Genomic DNA, 19,203 nt, shown 5'->3' on the forward strand with positions numbered 1-19,203 from the left:
CTTACAACTAAATCGCACCACTCTGATTCTGAACTGGCAGGTGTAACTTCTGAACCTGCATATGCTCTCTTTGTGTTCTGGCGGCTTGTGATGAGAAGCGTAACCCACAGTCCCTTCTGTCTTCTGCATCCTTCCTAAATACAGTGTATATTTCACAGTGAAACTCATCTCCTTCTGGATGATATCATGTTTCTATTAGCTGTTATGTTGGCATTAATTGTCCTAATGACCAGTTTGAATTCCCCCATTTTATTAACAGCACTCCTGACATTATTATATACACAGTTAAGACTAAGTATTATTTTGTAGTTTATCAACCTGACATACCCCTTAAAGTTATTCAGGCTTGTATTCCTAGCTTCATCTTTGCACTCATTGGGAACATTTCCACCGTCGTAACAACATCAGCTGTTACGGCAACAAACAAGAATTCTAGAGACGTACAATCATTACTTTGACCCATATCATCAGATAAACTCATGTCATTACCCTTCTTCCCCACCTAGCAGTTACCCTGAACACCCTTAAAATATCTTAAATGATAATGACAAAAACTTTACACCACCTTTAATCAAATGAATACCATCTCTACAATTGCAGGTCATGTTGATAAAAAATTTCCCTCAAAATAATTGCAGAATCCCTCAAGTTTTGAGTTAATCCACAAGGCTTTTGGCATATAATCCCTTGTATCATGTCTGGCCTGAATCGCAGACATAATTCACATTCTGACCTAACTCCCAGCATTTTTTCAGCATGGTCCTGTATTTATCCAACAAATGGTTAGGTCATGTTTGCTTAATATCATTAGTCTCCACATGTAATTCTTTCTTTACTTCTCTTAAAATGAAAATCTGTTGGTAATATCATCATTGCTCTTAGCAAGCACGCCCTAGTTCTAGTCCACCTATCTTTTTGCAAACAATTTTACCTGTTTCCCTAATTCTTCCAATAAAACTAAGTCTTCTGGGATCTGAATTACCGGTGCATTACTTGACAGGTCACAAGACTCTAGAGTCTTTGTTGAGCTATCAGTTACATTTGTTTCCAGGGTAAGCAGCTGTTTCTTCATTGGATTCATTCATCTAGTAATGAACCAAATTTTTATTTAAGATCGGTACACTCCTTGTGTTGGGGTGCAAAGTAAAGAATCATCAGTTGAGCTTGGTTTTTCTACTATACCAACCTTTGAATACATGCCAAACACTATACAGCCCCCCCCCCCCCACCGTTGTAATGCAGTTCGCTTTACGTTGATTCGCTATAACGCTGTTCTTATATTATAACCCGTGTCTGACTATTATGACTCTTTTACAGATTGCATTATTGGCATATTTAACGAAATCATTTCATTTGATGGAGTCGATAGCTTGAAAATGAATAGCAAAACAGAATTAAAACGTTTCCCACACTTAATGAAATTTTCTCGCACGCTAATTTAATTGCAGTACAGTGACTTGTTACATAGTTCCGAGATCAACATTTTAAAAAATGATCAAGTATATTGCTTGTAATATTTGCGTTAAATGCATTTATCCGAAGTCTAGTCATCACTCAGTACCGTATAAGACATCGTGCGAAACGGACAGTTTACTTGAACATTGTATCATAATTAATGCAAACAACGCATTTACATTTTCGAAGAGTTAATAATGGCCGATAAGAATGAAAAAGAAACAACGTCTGAGCACAGTACGAAGACTATAAATGTAAGAAAAAGACTGAATTTGAAAATTAAATTAGCGTTTTGAAGCGAATCGATTCCAATCAAAGACAAGCGGATGTGTGCCATAATTTAGGACTTGCAAGTTTAACTGTAAGAACAATTATAAAAAAAATAAAGAATTAATTTTAGCAGTGGGAAAGATAGCTATTTCACTGCAAGCAACTAGGGCTAGGCCGGCTATTAGGATTGAAATGGAAAGACTAACTAATTTTATTGAAGATAATATCCAGTGCAGAATTCAGTTAAGTTAAATATTATTTAAAAAAAAAAAAAAGATAGAGAGAGAGAGAGAGATTAGCCAATATGATGATCTGAAGAAAACTCACCTAAAAAAAAAAAAGTGGAACCATTTAAAACTAGTAAGGGCTGGTTGAATAGATTTAAAATCCAGGGAGAAGCTGCAAGTGCAGATTAAGGAGCCAAAACTTTCAAAAAAGAACTTGTTAAAATTATTGAAGAGGGATATTATGTGTTATATTGTACTTCTCAACAAGTTTTTAACATAGATGAAGCAGGACTTTTGTGAAAACGAATGCCTAAAAGAAGTTTCATATTGAAAGAAGAAAAAAGCATGCCAGGTTTCAAAGCGGCGAAGGATTGGCTGACTTTATTGTTGGGTAGTAACGCTGCGAGGGATTTAAAATTAATATCCCTTTTAGTTTATTTGGAAGAGGGCCAAAGTTCAACCCAAAATCGACACATTTTTCATGGTTAAATTCATCAATTAAATTAAATCAATTTAGATCAATTAAATTCATGATTTTAATTGGAATTATAAGTTTAATTTTGATATGTAAGTAGTTACCATATAATTGTATATGTATGCAATGCAGAATATTTTGACCGACATTTGTGCATCTTTTCACTACCGTTTATTATTGATTAGGAAATATCCTATGGCACTGACTGCAAATCACAAATACATATGTTACTTTATGGAAATGCGACGCTCGCTTAGCGCGGATTCACTTAGCGCTCTGTTTTTACGGAACGAATTATCAGCGTTAAGTGGGGGTCACCTGTACAAGTGACACTCTTGACTCGGCGGAAATACCTGTGGGCACTTCTATCGAGTCATGATATCCTTGGACAATGTATTGAAAGTGGATCTTGTAACAACCATTATTAGGTAAAATTTGACCTTGAGAAAGATTGCGAAATTTCAATTTACAGTGTATTATTTAATTTACTTAACAAAATAATACAGAAATTAAACTATCACCAAAACTTTATCCATTAGTGAAGTTAAGCTACTGAAGTTAACCATTAAGAATGTAACCTAGCAGAAATACTTCAGGAAAGTTAAGAATAAAATACAGAGAATTGCCGAAATTAGAATTAAAAATTACAGAAAGTGAATTTAAACAAACTTAAAACAAAAAATTTGTTTTACACACCTTCTCTTAATCCTCTTTATCCACTGCAGTGAACTTAAACATGATTGTTTCTGTGAAAACTAATTTGGATGTTCTGGGATGATTCAACATAGTTATTAGTGATGGCAAATGATGCAAGGAAGCTTATAAAGGATCAGCCAAAAAAAAAATCTTCCTACATCACCTGTCAATCTCCTTCCAATAATTCATCCAATAGTTCTTTCTTGAATTTATTCAAACTATCCACATCCACTATAACAAATGGAAGTTTATTCAAACAATCAGCCATCCACTGGCTGAAGGCAAGCTTCTGTGGGACTTTCTTAAGTTTTGAATTCCATCCTAGACTACCAGGGTTCTCTCTCTCTCTCTCTCTCTCTCTCTCTCTCTCTCTCTCTCTCTCTCTCTCTCTCTCTCTCTCTCTCTCTCTCTCTCTCTCTCTCTCACACATTAAACTTAACTTTTTCCAGACTTGTTATTAGCATTAGTTGAGGCATATGATGCAAGCTTATATAGCATTGGCCAAAAAAAACCCCTTCCCATTTTGCCCATCCGGTCACTCCAAATGTTTGTCTAGTTCGGCATTAAATTTATTTAAGCTATCAAATTCCTTAACAACAGATGGAAGTCTGTTCCAGCAATCGACTACCCACTATCTGAAGGCAAACGTCCGCACATCTATTCTACAACTGTCTTTCCTCAATTTGAATCTATGCCCCCCCTTGAATGATTTGAGCAGGCTCAAACCATTCAAGTCCTTATACACCTCAATCAGATCACCTCGCAGATGCCTAGTCTCTCCTTATCTCCAACTTTAAGGAGCTTATTACATTTTTATGTTATTATTATCATTCTATTTATATAAACCTCTCTAGCTTGGCTGCACCAGGCTATTGCCCTTACTTTATTGGATGGCAATGAATGATTAGATATTTAAATAATCTTCTGCAATAACCACATGCGTCAAGTTTTTTTTTAGTAACTCATTGTTTTTCTTTTATGTCCTTTTACCCACAAAGCAAATAAGTAGATGCTGCATGTTGCGATCACTTTGGAATTCAGCTAAAGTGATAGCAATAATTGATGAAACAAAAATGCAGCTGTTCAACAGTATTTATTGGCACAGAATGGAACTGTGGTAGCAAACAGAAAGAAAACATTGAAGTCAAGCAATATAAAATACTTTAAATTGACTGTCTGCTATTTCGAGAGGGTCATTGATAAAAACGAAACTCGATTTTTTGGAAATCCATACAAACAGTTTAAAAACAAGAATTAGAAAGGCTTAAATGCTCAACTATAAAACAGTCAGATTGGTAGGAGTAGAAATGCAGTCTTTATTTCACTTTATTTCATAACAACACTGGACAACCATTCAAAACAACAGTGATATAAACCAAAGCACTGATTACAATAAACAGCTTTTTTTTTTTTTTCCCTCCCATATATTAGTATAAGTCTAGACATGACTTTATAAAAAGTGATAACATCTGTGATGACAATAAGTGGTGTGCAGTGTATATGCTAGCAACTCAATTCCCATTGGATGGATTTTCATGAAATAATTTACAGGGTGTGGCAATAAGCTTCCAGACTGGTGTGTTGCAGCCATGTTCGATGAGATTGAGAATAAGCAGAAGTGGGACAGGGCTTGTTCAGTAGGTTGACAAGTTGCACATACTAACTAGTTTTTTTAGTAGCATTAATAATCCATGTAATGATTTTGTAGTGGAGCAATGAACAAATATCAAATTTTGCTCTAAACTGGAAAAATCTACAACAGAAATGTAGAAATGAATGTGAAAAACTGTATATGTTGATGTAACATGAAGTCATACCAGTGTGTTTGAATGGTATCAGTGGTTATAAGACAAATGTGAGAGGCGCCTCCGTAGCCAGGTGGGAAGGAGCAGCAGTGCGTAGCACACGCTTCTTGATTAGACCGGGGGTTCGAGCCCGTCACCACCAAATACGGAGGATGTGGAAAGGTCAGGAAATGACCACCGCATATCCCGGAGCAATATGGCCTTAGTTGCTAATGCTCCTAAAAACCAAAACAACAACAACAACAGCAACAAATGTGAGGATGTTTGAAACAATCCAAGAAGTGGACATTCATCAACCTCTCAAAATGAAGACAGAATTGCAAAGTTCGGGAAATTGTGGCAAGAGAACATTATTTGACCCTTAGAACAGTGAATATGGATATGATTCATCAAAATCTTCGTGAAGATTTAGGAAAAAGGAAGGTCTGTGCAAAAGCAAAATTTGTGCCATACAGTCCCACAGATGAGCAGAAGCAACAAAGTGTTATAAAGTGAAGACTTCGTTCCGACTTGTCCAAAACAATTCTGATTTCCTCAGTTATATTTCATTGTCAGTGAAGGTGAAAGTTGGGTGTTTCAACATGACCGAGAGACGAAACGTGAGAGCAAGTGGACTTCAAAATCATTACCAAGGCCCAAAATGTTTCAGTTATGGAAGTCCGGGAGCAATACAAAGGTACCAGTGTTCTCCTCAAAACTTTGCCAGCTGGATGGGGAAGTTTAATACCTCACAGTATTATAAAATTTTCTGTTATTTATAAATGTGACTTAAGCAACCCAGAGCAAAAATTAATTGCATATTATATGCAATTAATTTTAAGCATATATGCAAATAACATTATATGCTCCTGTTGCATTGATCTCAATCGCATAGTATGTTCGAATTAAGATTGATAGAGATCAATGAGCAGTACTATATGTTACTATGAGATTTGCTTAAATTTTAGCTGGGCAGTCAGTTAAATTCACTGGGCGGTGCGCCCATTTGATAGATCCTGGGGGGAACACTGGTTACTTTACAGACTATTGAGGTGCAATTTCGAGAGGAAGGCAGCTGTTTCTTGTTGCACAACAATGCTCCCGCCCATATTGCACTTGTTATGAGGATATTTTTGATAAAAAATGTTATTATACAGATTGACCATCCCTCTACTCTGCTGTTCTTGCACTAGCAGACTTCTTCCTCTTCCCCAAGATTAAATCTTGGGGAAGAACCACTGATACCTCAATTAAAGGAAAGAGATTTCAGGATAAATAAAAACATACCTGCTGAACTGAACATAATCTCTTTGAAACATCTTCATTGACAATTTCAGAAACTTTTAGAACAGTATAATAAGTGCATTCAGTCAGGTGATAACTACTTTGAATAAAAATAAAACTATTTTTGAGCTCCTTAACTTTGTGTTCTTTTTATTGCATCAGTCACAACTTTATTGCCACATCTCATATATAGCTCTTTTAGAAAGATTTGTCATACCACTCAGTTCATTAATATTGGAAAAAATAGAAATCTGGAAACTAGTTTATTTTATTTTTTTATATATTTATTTTTTTTTTTTTTTTTTTATCTTTATCTCTCTCATACTTAATTCATTGCCTATCATATTGTATCCAGTGCTTCAAAATACATAATAATTCCTGAATTTGGAGGAAATGAAGAGCATTATGACAGGTGCTCAGAAATAAAATGTTCTCAGTTTGCACTTAACAGTTGATTATTTTTTGTGGAATTTTTTAAAATAAATCAATAATTATTACTATTTTCTTAATATATTAATTACAGCAGAAACACGAAATGCTTCTTATATTTCAATTGTTATTAAAATCCAGGAAGAAATAAGTAAAGCACATTACAAAAGTATTGATGGTTTATTAAATCACGCAGCATGACATACATAATGTGGTTAATGATCACTGCCAAGCATTAGAATAAGCAGAAGGCTATCTAGATCACTCTGAGGAAGCTCAGAGTGATCTAGATGGCCTTCAGGGATGATCAGAAAAATGGCATAGCTGCCATTTTTCTGACCATTTAATCCAGCAAAATGCAAGGTATTACACCTGTAGAACAGTAACCACAAAATAACTTATACAGTTGGTGGACAGTAGCATAGCTAGGGTCGTCGATGCCGGGGGCAACATGCCTTCCCGGCTCCCCTGAACGTGATAATGTAATGTGAATGTGATACTGTCCTTCAGTTTGTGCCCCTTTCTGCAACCCCTCACTGCGCCTCTGTTGGTGGAGTTGAACTAAAGCCAGTGGTAGAGGAAAGGGACTTGGGTGTTGTGTTATGGTCAAACAAGTTCTCTGAGCATTTTGGACAGGTTGCGAGGAAGGCCCATGGTGTCCTATCGGTGATTTATCGAACATTTGCTAGTAGGGATAAGGATTTCGTAATCCAATTATATAAGGCTATTGTTAGACCACACTTGGAATACTGTGTTCAAGTATGGAGACCACCTAAAGAAAGACATTGAGCTTCTTGAAAGGGTCCAAACACAAGTAACTTGCCTGGTGAGATCAGCAAAAAGGGTGTCCATATGAGGAAATACTTCGAATATGTGGGTTGCAGGGCTTAGAAACTAGGCACCTTAGAGGAGACTTGATTGAGGTGTTTAAGTCTCTGAGAGGCATAAGTAAAATGAATGAGGATGATATTTTCACGGTTATAAATGATTCTAGAACTAGGGGCCATAAATTCAAGTTACGGGAGGAGATGTTTAGAGAGGATTGCAGAAAGTTTTATTTTAGCCAGCGAGTTATAAATTACTGTAGTAAGTTACCTACATGAATGGTAGAGGCTGACAGTTTGGGGAAATTCAAAGGTCAGCTGGATAATTACCTTGCACAAATGTGGCTATTGCTAATACTAATACATACTGCATTTCAATTTTTGTTGAAATCTAGAAGGAAATAAGTTATATACATTATTAAAATTTGAGTGAATGTTATGTTGAGATATGTGAATTGAAAACAGTTACCTTTATGTATAAATTACTAATTAGTAGTTAAATGTCAATAATTTTATCATTTACTTTTCACTTGCATTAACCATAGAAAATAACTTCAATTTAAAAAAATCAGATTGCAAGAATAGCAAAAAAAAAAAAAAAAAAAAAAAAGTTTTTTTTCCTAACACAGTTGCCAAATTTTGTCATTGCAAAATTTGGCAACTTGATTTGATTTGATTTCCTTCTCATTTGCACAACAAATGAGAAAGAAAAAAAGCACCTTTCACAGTATAAAAGTGCACCAGTAAACATGTCCATATAACAGTGAGTTAAAACTTGTGTATGCTCAAAACATGTCATAAGCCCTGCTCACAATCTTTGTGCTACTACTATGCATATAAGAATTATAAGATCATTTACTGAAATTTTTGATCAAACTTTGTGTGATAAAAAACTGGGTATCATTTGTATAACACTATTGTTGATATTCCTGTCAAAATTGAAATTTTGTTCTTGAAGAAAAAATATCCAGTAATTTTTGAAAAGTACTGATGATTACTGCAGGGTGGCCAGCTTCGAACACGTCTGAGTGGCTCTGGGTTGCTTGCAGGTTTAAATAGTTCTCTTTAAAAATATTTTAAACTGGTATTAGTTTGACAAATGTATTTTATTTTACTTAAAAGAATTTCTGTTACAAAATTCCCACAAGAAAACTTTACTCTAATTGTATTTTAAAAATTTTCACTTCAGAACCTTGACCCACAAAGTTTTTACCAGTTAGGTTTGGCTTATTCATTTGATAATCAGTTCACTGAAGCAATTGATTCCTTTAAGGGAGCAATAAGCGTTATTGAAAATCGCATAATCAACTTGAAGAAGGACAAACCTGAAGGAGTTAGGCCATCCAGTGGCCTTGAGGAAGAAGATCCAAAGGTTTTAGCAGCAAAGGAAGTTGAAGAACTGGAATCCATTCTTCCTGATATTAAAACAAAAATAGAAGATACACTTGACATGATGCATAGTACTGAACAGGCACTAAAGGAAGCTGCTATTCAGCGACTAGAAGAGGCAAGCTTTATTATGTCTATTTTGCAGTTTTAGTAGTTTTTGTCTGAAAGCAATATTTCAGTTTAATATTATTAATCATGATATTTCAGTAATACATTGAATTCCTTATCTCCAACTTAATTATAATTTCTAATACTGATTTAAAATTAGCATTTAAATTTGAAATTAAAATTACATTGTAATAATTGTAAGTACAGCTAAACCCTTGTATAATGCAGTAGTTAGGTTCCATATAAAATCTTGTTACAGCGCAAAACCATGTTATACAGGACCGAGAACCAGTTCAAAAATGGGGGTTACATTCCAAAAGCCAACAGAAATACGCCATTTTTATAACTGTCGGAAACTTCATTTTTATTAAAAATAGTAATTACTGAACAAACATCTTTACAAACTGTGATACATGTGTCAGATAATGTGCATTCATTAAATTTTCTTCCTCTTCATCACTGCTGAGCACAATCAAACAAGAATGTTTTCTCTATTGCAGAATATCTTCACCTTCTGAACTTTCTTCTGCAGCATCTAGATTTCAAGTATCTTCTTCTTCTCTCTCTTTAAAAAATCAGTAATCTGGGTTTGTTTGTTTTTGCTTGATAGATCTTTGTAAACTCCTTATATGGAGCTAAGCATTTTTGAAGCTCCCTTTTGAATTTTGTGCTCCTTTCTATCAAAGGATCTACTTTCAACAAATAAGATTCTAATTACTCAGCTACGCTTATGCCTTCCCATATGCTTTTTAGAATTTTCATCTGCACTATCATCCTCTGAATTTGGTTTACCTCTGCCGCTATTTCCACCAAATCTGATTCGCCAGCCACTTTTTCTACCAGTAATTCTTGAACATCTTCAGTAGTCATATCATCAAAGCTTTCCCTTCCTACCGACTTGGCATTCTACTATTGTACTAATTCCATTTTCTGCCAGTCTGACCATATTTCCTGAATGAACTGACTCTAGCCATACATTTTTCCAACATGAATTTAATGTTGACAGTTTTACTTCTTTGAGTGATAAAGCTATGATTCCGATACAGTACACAATTGAAAAAGATTTCCTTGCCTCCGTCACTTCAATAGATTCAGAATAAATTTTTCCAAAATCCATTGTAACGATTTTCTGATGTAATGAGTTTAAAATGTAAATATAATGTGTTGATCTAATGGCTGAATTAAAGAAATTGTATTAGGTGATAGGACCATTACTTCAACATTTGGATGACTCAAATCTTTTGGATGGCCTGACACATTATCCAATAGTAATAAAACTTTGAAATATAGATTTTTTGTTTGCTTTAAATAGTTTTCTGCAGCTGGCACAAAACAATTTAGAAACCATTCTTTAAATAAATCGGCAATTACTCAAGCTTTTTTATGTGCTTTCCAATATACTGGTAATGCGTTTTTATTTACACCTTTCATTGCACGAAGATGAGAGGATCTATAAAGTAGCATATGTTTTATCATGTAATCTCTTGATGCGCAACTGCACATAAGTAATGTTACACAATCTTTTGATGCCTTAAAACCTGGTGCAATTTTCTCTTTTTTTTTTAAATAAATGTTCTGTTGGGCATTTTTTTTTTTTTTTTTTTTTTTTTACAAAAGACCTGTCTCATCAGCATTGAAAACTTGATGTGGTGTGTATCCGTGCTCCAATAATATTTTGAAATTCCTCTGCATATTTCTTGGCAGCATCATTATCAGCCAATGCACTTTCCATTTGGCAAATGGTTTCACTGGTTTTGATTTGCAAATTCAGACAATTGCCAAAGACATTGTGAAGATCAAAAAAGACTTGAGATTCAAAACTTTGGACACTGCCAATGTATGCAACTGCATTGACTTGCATGCAAATGACTTATATGTTGCAACTCTCCTTGAAATTGACGAGCAAACTGCATATGAAGAAGAGGAAAACAATTCTGAAGTGGCACCAAAAGAATTTTCGACAGAAGAATTGGAGAAAGTTTTTTGGGCGGTTGACCTGTGAGGTGATTATGAATAGAGATTCGAAGAATGTTGAATGTACCATCAAGATACGGCAAATTTTACAAGAAGGGATTCGATGCTACAAAGATTTGTACGCCGAGAAAAAGAAGAGATGACTTCATTATTGAAATACCTAAATAAACAGTAAAGCTTTTTTCTCTTCTCTCATGATGTTAATTTCATTAATATATTTTTTTTATATATGTATATATTTTTTTTATTTCAAATCCTTTTAATTGGCTATCAAGCACATTGTTTATAGATTTATTATAATTTATTTATAGACTTTCTCTGGTACCCATTCAATTAAAACCCATTATAATTATACCTCAATCAGCACGGTTTCACATAACACGGAACAGTTTCGGTACCAATTATCAGTGCTATGCGGGGTATTGCTGTATACTTAAATTATTCTGGGAGTTATATGGTTTGATATGAAGTTTTCTGAGCAGTGTAAACAGGCAGCCAGGAAAGCACGTAATATCCTATCAGTGATTTATCGAACGTCATCCTGTAGAGATAAGGAAGTCATAATCCTAGTGTATAAGGCATTTGTAAGGGCACAAAGGTGATATTGTTGTACACGTTGGCACTAATGACATTAAGAGTTAGAAGGTCTGCAGTCTTGCTTAACAAGTACAGCCATTCCCTGACACTCGTAAGGGTTGCATTCCGTGGAACTCTACTTAAGTCGGAATTTCCCTAAATGCTTATGCAGCACTCGCAAATTTGAATGAAGCAAAAAAGAAATGTTCAACGAACATGTAAATAGAATTATTTATTCAAAATTATAAAATTACAAAAAGAAAGAGGAGACAGGAATAACATCAGCAAGTTTTACCTTTTGAGCATTGTTGCCAGAATTAACTCTCCAGCTAATTCTGGCAACAATGATTTGCACACCTCTGCAGAAGTGTTGAGGGCTGTTGAGGTTTAGAAGGGGTTTTTTCCAACACATGACAAAAAACTCTGCAGCTGCAGAATTGGCACTGGCGACTTCACCACATACTTTAATGTTTTGAAAACCAGCATGATGCTTGAACCTATTAAACCATCCATTTCTTGCCACGAACTTTGTTTGAGGTTCGCCGTACTTATCCTTAATATCTTCATAAATACTTCTTGCTTTTGTTTAAATGTCCATTGGACTCAGGGGCACTTGCTTCTGAATTTGCTTTTCCATCTTCAGTATAGCACCTGAACACTGTTTTGTGATCACTGTTGATCTTAAATGCATTGATCCTTTAACACAGTGGTTTTCAACCTTTTTTTAATGATGGCACACCTAAGTAATTTATTTTATTTTGTGGTACCCCTACTCAATTTTCTGCCTGTTAGATCTGATTCTCTCTCTGAGTGTATATATATAATATTAAAATTATATATGTTTTATGATAGTTATTACAATAATATAATTATAAAAAAATTACAATTCATAGTACAAATTATATATATATTCTAATTTTATTCTTTATATACAAAATAAACATCAATTATAGATCACCACAAAATTACAAAGTTACTGTACTTGTTTTTATAATGAAATAAATACGGTAAACCCCCGCTATTCACGGTATCTGTATTTGCGGTCACTACTGATTTAATATAAAATGAAACCTAAAAAAATGTGAATTTTGAAGCACCATAAACATTTTCCGCCATAAAAAAACATGGGCATGGCTAAAATTATCTTTCTCGGTCAAAACAGTGCTCAGTGGGGTGGGGGGGGGGTGACAAAATCGCGAGCGTGGATGTTTCTAGCTAATCCTTGTTCAGTATGTGTTATGCGCTTGTCATGGAAGGTTTCGTCGTTTGCTTTTAATTTATATGCTTATAAAAGTGATAAATCTACTGTTTTGCAGTGTAAAACAGACTTTTTTGATTGTGTTAACGGAAGAAAGTGACTTTATTGTGGACAAGTTCTTTCTAACCCATACAAAAATATGGCTACGAATAACAAGGGAAATGTGAAAATATCAAAGAAGGTGATGACATTAGCGAATAAAATTGAGCTATTAGACAAAATTTCTAATGGCGAAAGTGTCTCCTCAGTGGCAAAACATTATAAAATCAATGAGTCAACGGTACGATCAATCAAAAAATCGGAAGAAAAAATCCGCCGTAGTGTCCGTGAAAACATGCTAATTGCTTCAAAAATTTGCTCTGTAACTCGTGATGTTAAATTAGAAAAAATGGAAAAAAGCTTTAAATCTGTGGATAGAAGACCGAACTCAAAATAAAATTCCGTTAAGTTCACTCATCATTCGTGAAAAGGCAAAACTCCTTTATCAACACTTTAGCGAAACTGGTGATAGCACTGGCGGGATAAATTTTTAGCTAGCAAAGGTGCTGGTTTGAAAGATTTATTTGAAATTTCTAATAAATATTACATTTAATATTAAATTGTTTCTTATTTTCATTTCGATGCCATATGCTTGCATTTCACTATGTACTGTCTATGTACATAGTCATATTATGAAGGTACATATAATACATACATAGACAATTTTAGACTAGTTTTTCTTATATATTTCATACTTTGGAACGGAACCCCTTTATTACTATGGGAGCCATAACTCAGTATTCGCGTTTTCGGTATTCGCGGCATTTCTCAGAAACGTAACCCCCGCGAATAGCGAAGGTTTACTGTATATAAATTTTTTTAAAAATAAGTTTAAGTGACTTAAACCCAAATTACATGGCACCCCTGGAATGTTGTTGGCGCATCCTATGATGCCGCGGCAGCCCAGTTGTAAACCACTGCTTTAACATGTTCTTTTAGACGTGCACTATTCCTTAAAATAGTATTCACTGTTGAAGCAGTGCAACTTAATTCCCATGCAATAGATGACAAACTTTGTCCTGCTTCGTACTTCTTAATCATTTTCATCTTCATTTCTAAATCAATTCTGTTTAGTTTCCTAGCACTGCCAGCACTTGCACTTTCTCTTGGTCTCTTTCCCTTTGCCATTGTAATAAGTAAATAGGAATGAAGAGAATATTCTGAAAATTTATTTATTTATTTTTTATTATTATTTTTTTTTTTTATGATTGAAGATTTCAATGAAGGGCAACACATTTCGCTATAGTACCATAATGTAAAAACCCACAGAATTACAGTTATCTGTATTATCGCAAATGCAATAAGATTGAGTTTAGTACCCGTTTAATATTAGATTGCGCTAACAGAAAAGCACAATAAACCGGAAAGTGCAAATATTTTTTATTGTTTTATGGTAGTGACCTCCAGAAATGTGTTTTAGAAAAATATCACAAAGACGTTCAAAATTGATTCTTATAACGGAAAATATGATAACGATGAAAGTGTAATGCAATTTCCATTATAAAAATTACCTTTTAGAGAGGTAAATAGCTTAGTTATATAGTGAAACTTTCAACTTCGGAGGTCTTCAAACGAATTAACAAAAAAAAAAAAAAAAGTGTTATTGGGTTTACATTACGATACCTTCATTTATTCCTACCGGATGCAAAATACGTTTCCACGATTTTTTTAAAGTTTGCACCGGCCAGCAAAAACTTACATAAAGTCGAATTTCCGTAAGTCGGGTATTATGTAAGCCATGGATTGGCTGTACAGGTCAATGTTGAAAAAAAGTCATGAGTTAGGGTTAAATTTGAAAGTGTGCAATTCTGCCCAGATACAATAGGAGGGAGTATATGATGAGAACCTTTGTCAATCAATTCAGCCCTGGACAGATTTTGCAAGGCTCATGGTATAGAAATTTTTCTCAACATGGTCTGTGCTTGTTAACAGGAGAGATGCATGAAAAGTAACACAGAGCAAAAGTTAAAACCCAGTTTTTTAGATGCGGAGGAAACAATATTTGTGATGTGTTTATGCCAGGTGAAATTATAAGGCAAGGTAATCCCTAATAGAGATGTGATCTTGTCTTGAAATCTGTATCAATGAAGATAAAGGAACCACTAAGTGACAGTGATCACAGTGTACTAATGTGCGATTTACTTAGATGTAACTACCATCAGGATGGGGTTTTGTTTTCATAAAGGTGACTACAGTGGTGTTGGACAATTTTTAAATTCTGTACAGTAGGACCAACTGATGATGTTACTATCAGCAAAGAATCTTGGAAGCTACTAGGCTTTTCATACCAACTAAAAAATACTGTTCAAAGTTTAGGCCTAAACGGATTTTAGATGAACTAATTAGGATTGTGGTAGAGAAGAAAAATGCATGGATTACATATAAATTATCAGACAACACAGAAGCCTGTGGTCGATATAAGCTAGTCTGTAATCAAGTCACAAAGGAGGTTAGGCAAGTGAAGGCAGATTACGATAACTCTTTGGCAAAGGATGCAAAGAAAAACAGCAAAGACTCTTTTACTTATGTAAACTCTAGAAGGAAGGTAATGAATGAGATTGATTACTTGATATTGGTGGTCGACTGTTGATCCTGCTGTGGTAGCTGACAAAGTGAATGATTATTTTGCATCTACATTCACACTTGAGGAATTCAGTAGAGAAATGGAGGATGTGGAAGTTTATCAAACTCTTTTAGGGACATAAATTATTTTGTAATAACTGAGTACAAAATGGAGGAGAAATTGTTGAAGTTAAACATAAGAATTGTACTTGAGCTGGATTGGGTCTATTCAGTTATATTAAAGGAGACAGCAAAGGAAGTAGGCAAACCCTTAGCCATAATTATGAGAGCATCCTTGGATGCCGGGGAGGTCCTCGCAGACTGGAGATGTGGAAATGTATACCCAATTCACAATGAAGGATCAAAGGGTGACTTGAGTAATTACAGACATGTGAGTTTAAGTTCTGTTCTGGGGAAAATAATTTAGTCACTGGTTAAAGAATCAATGCAGGATCATCTAGACAAGACTGCAGTTGTAGTTCAGACACAGCATGGGTTTGTTAAGGGGAATTTTTGTCAATGTGATTGGATACTACAATACACAAAGGAACTGGATTCAAAAAATAATTTTGATACTGTTGCACATGGAAGACTGCTATACAAATTGGAACAGTATGGCATTAAGGACAATTTTCTGCTATGGATAAAGGGATGGTTAAGTGGGAAAAGACAGAGTGGTAATCAATGGGACTGCTCTTTATTGACTAATGTTCAACAAAACTGTTCAACGCTGTTCAACAAAAAAATTCTCTGAATTTGTTTCCTTTCTTAAAATAGGCAAACTTTACTAATTTTGGGTTGAGAAAACTTGAATATGCCTTCGGAAATTTTTTTTATTAGCTCTAGTTTTTGAGATACAATACTTTCACTATTGTCTAAGTATATAGTAATTTCAGTAGTAGTCAGAGTGAAAAGTAATATTAAAACAATCTCATATTTACATTTTCTTGATACATCATAAATCACAGTTGTTTTTAATTAGAACACAAGAAAACTGCACAGGAACCAAAAACAATTTCTCAAAATGTGGCCTATTCACAACAGCACCTTCTTTTCACTTGTCGCTTGTATTCCACTTCCGACGCATCTCTTATTCTGTCCAACAGTAGACAGCAAGCATAGAAGCATTCTACATAAACTGATATCTTCTTTCCATTGCTGAAATGTCTTGGTGGAATTGCTCACCGTGCTCGTCACTCACTGCACCACAGTTGTCAGGGAAGAAGCCCAGATGAGAGTCAAGAAAGTGGATTTTCAGTGACATGTTGCAGCCTAATTGAAGATACTTTCTAGAAGGTTGTTCACAGTGTTGACATAGTTTCCAACACTTCAGTTTCCCAGGAAGAATTACACAACGCTTTTAAAGGCTTCCCAATTTCTCATTACCCTGGAGGACTCGCTCAAAGTTTTCATCCTTTAAAAATTCTCGTATTTGCGGACCAAGAAAGATTCCTTCCTTAGCCTTAGAATCACTCAACGGTGGAAATTGTCCTTTCAGGTCAGGTACTTGAAAGCTTCTCCATCCTGGTTCATCCCCTTAACAAAGCTCTTCACGAGTCCCAGTTTGATGTGTAAAGTGGGCAGAAGAATTTTGCTTTGATCAACCAGAGGATTATACTGAACATTTTTTTTCCCTGGGGTGCAGACTTTTCTCTTGTAGTGTGAGAACCAAGCCCGACTGTCCCACTCACAGAGGAAACAGCAGTACTTTGTGTATCCCAACTGCATGCTCAGCAGTATTGCAGTCACGTTCAGGTCTCCACAGATCTGCCAGTGGCGGGCTTTGTACTTCATTGCTTCCAGGATTAATTTCATATTCTCATGTGGACAGCATGGCTTAAAGAAATTGAAGGAAGGGCATTGTGATTGTGGAGCAAAACAGCTTTTAAACTTAGCTTTGAAGAGTCTATGAAGAGTCTCCAGTCCCGTGGGTTGTGCTCCACATTCAAAGCTGTCATCAAACCATTGACATCGCAGCAGGCAACAAGGTTGTTTTCACTTTTAAAATATGGAGGCAGAGCAGTCTGCCTGCTTCTGTACATGGACACCTTGACATTTGGTTGCAGAAGATTCCACTGTTGGAGCCTTGATCCCAGAAGCTCTGCTTTATCTTTGGACAGATTTGGGTCTTGAATTAGATCACTTAGTTCACCTTGAGTGATTCTGCGTGACTCACTCAGCAACTCAGGTTCTGGCACAAAATCAGGATCCTGTGATATTGAAGGCCCAGGTTTTTAATTAGCATTAGCATTAGTAGAGGCATATGATGCAAGAAAGCAAGCTTATGCAGCATCAGCCAAAAAAAAAAAAACCACTCCCAGTTCAAAATACCTGTTTAGCTGAGCCTTAAATTTATTTAGGCTATCAACTTTCACAACAAGGGATGGAAGTCTGTTCCACCAACCAACTACCCGCTGGCTAAAAGCAAATTTCCGCACAGCTATCCTACACCTGTCTTTCCTCAATTTGAATTTATGCCCTCTCAGGTGATTGTTCTGAAAAAGACCATCGGCATTGAGCATGCGCAAACCATTCAAAGCTTTATACACAAAAGCTACTCTATCAGATCACCTCGCCGGTGCCTAGTCTCCAGACACTAATTTGCAAAACTTAAGCCTTTCTTCGTAAGAGCAACCCTTTGTTCCATTCACTAATCTTGTTGCCCTTCTCTGTACTTGTTTCAGCAGCTCTACATCCTTCTTGAAATGAGGCCTCCAGACCTGTATACAGTACTCAAGGTGTGGCCTGACCATTGCCTCATACAAGGGAATAATCACCTCCTTATCCCTGCTAGAAAAATTCCTGTATATCATCGACAAGACACCATGAGCTACTCTTGCAACCCGTCTGCACTGCTCAGAAAACTTCATATCTGCCTGCACAATTACCCCCAGATCATTTTCATTCTCTACCACTGTCAGTGTAGTACCACAGAGTTGATACGATGTTCTGGGGTTACTGTTTTCCATATATAGTACTTTGCATTTGTCAATGTTAAACTTCATTTGCCACCTCTCAGCCCATCTTCTCAACCTTTCCAGATCCTGTTGCAGCAGCATAGCGTCAGTAGTGTCCTTAACAATCCTGCCAGCCTTTGTATCGTCTGCAAACTTGGACATTAAGCTGGATATTGTAGGCATTACCTTTTACCTTATTAGTTCTTATTGCATTGACTTGCCAATTGTAATCCAGGTTGGCCCGTCAATCGTAAGGGTATTGTTTTATACTTTGCCTCGCCAATTGTAGGCATAAATTCTTTGGTTTTTATTATTAACCATATACCCTTGGCTACTAAGCTAAATCCTACTTTAATTTTATTTATAGAAACTATCAAGTTATCCTTGGGCCTCTACTGCTTCTACAAGATTTCAAGTTTGATCACATTTTTAGCTAGGAATTGAGTAAGGCAATTGTCAAACACACTTAAAAAGGTTTAACATGTTTAATTATAGAAATTGACTTAAAGGTTTACAAAATTGATCAGCAAAACTCTTCGTATTACAAAACATTCTTCATGGGATAAATCAAAACAATAAGTTCATTCAGCGTATCTTGTTACTAAATTGAAACAATAGTTCCTTTACAATATCCAATTTGTTTATCCTGTTATTCCTTAGGCTAGTTCAAAATATCACAGTTAGGATTTCAGAATGCCTTTGTTCCCCTTTTTCGATTATTCTCTTGACTAGAAATAATAGTACGAAACAGTACTTACAGTTATTTTCACTTCTCCGACCTTTTGGACCAGTTCCTTAATCTTCTAGCACTTTCTTTAACGGTTTCCATATCAGATTAAACTCTTCTCTATCAAACTCACTTTGAAGTAGCATATACTTATTAACTGCCCACTTAT

General features: G+C 35.4%; 1 protein-coding gene across 1 annotated transcript in view; it reads left to right on the forward strand.

The window, feature by feature from the left end:
• Nasp (Nuclear autoantigenic sperm protein) overlaps positions 1-18,728 on the forward strand; it is a 161,780-nt gene extending 143,052 nt beyond the window's left edge. Inside the window, exons 8-9 of the mRNA XM_090372344.1 lie at positions 8,651-8,951; positions 18,675-18,728. Of these exons, the coding sequence (XP_090228470.1) occupies positions 8,651-8,951; positions 18,675-18,728 (355 nt within the window). The remainder of the gene's footprint in view (positions 1-8,650; positions 8,952-18,674) is intronic.
• The last annotated feature ends 475 nt before the right edge of the window (positions 18,729-19,203 follow it).

This window comes from Mastigoproctus giganteus, chromosome 4 (assembly GCF_048544385.1).
Source record: "Mastigoproctus giganteus isolate SK-2022 chromosome 4, ASM4854438v1, whole genome shotgun sequence".
Lineage (NCBI taxonomy): Eukaryota > Metazoa > Arthropoda > Arachnida > Uropygi > Thelyphonidae > Mastigoproctus > Mastigoproctus giganteus.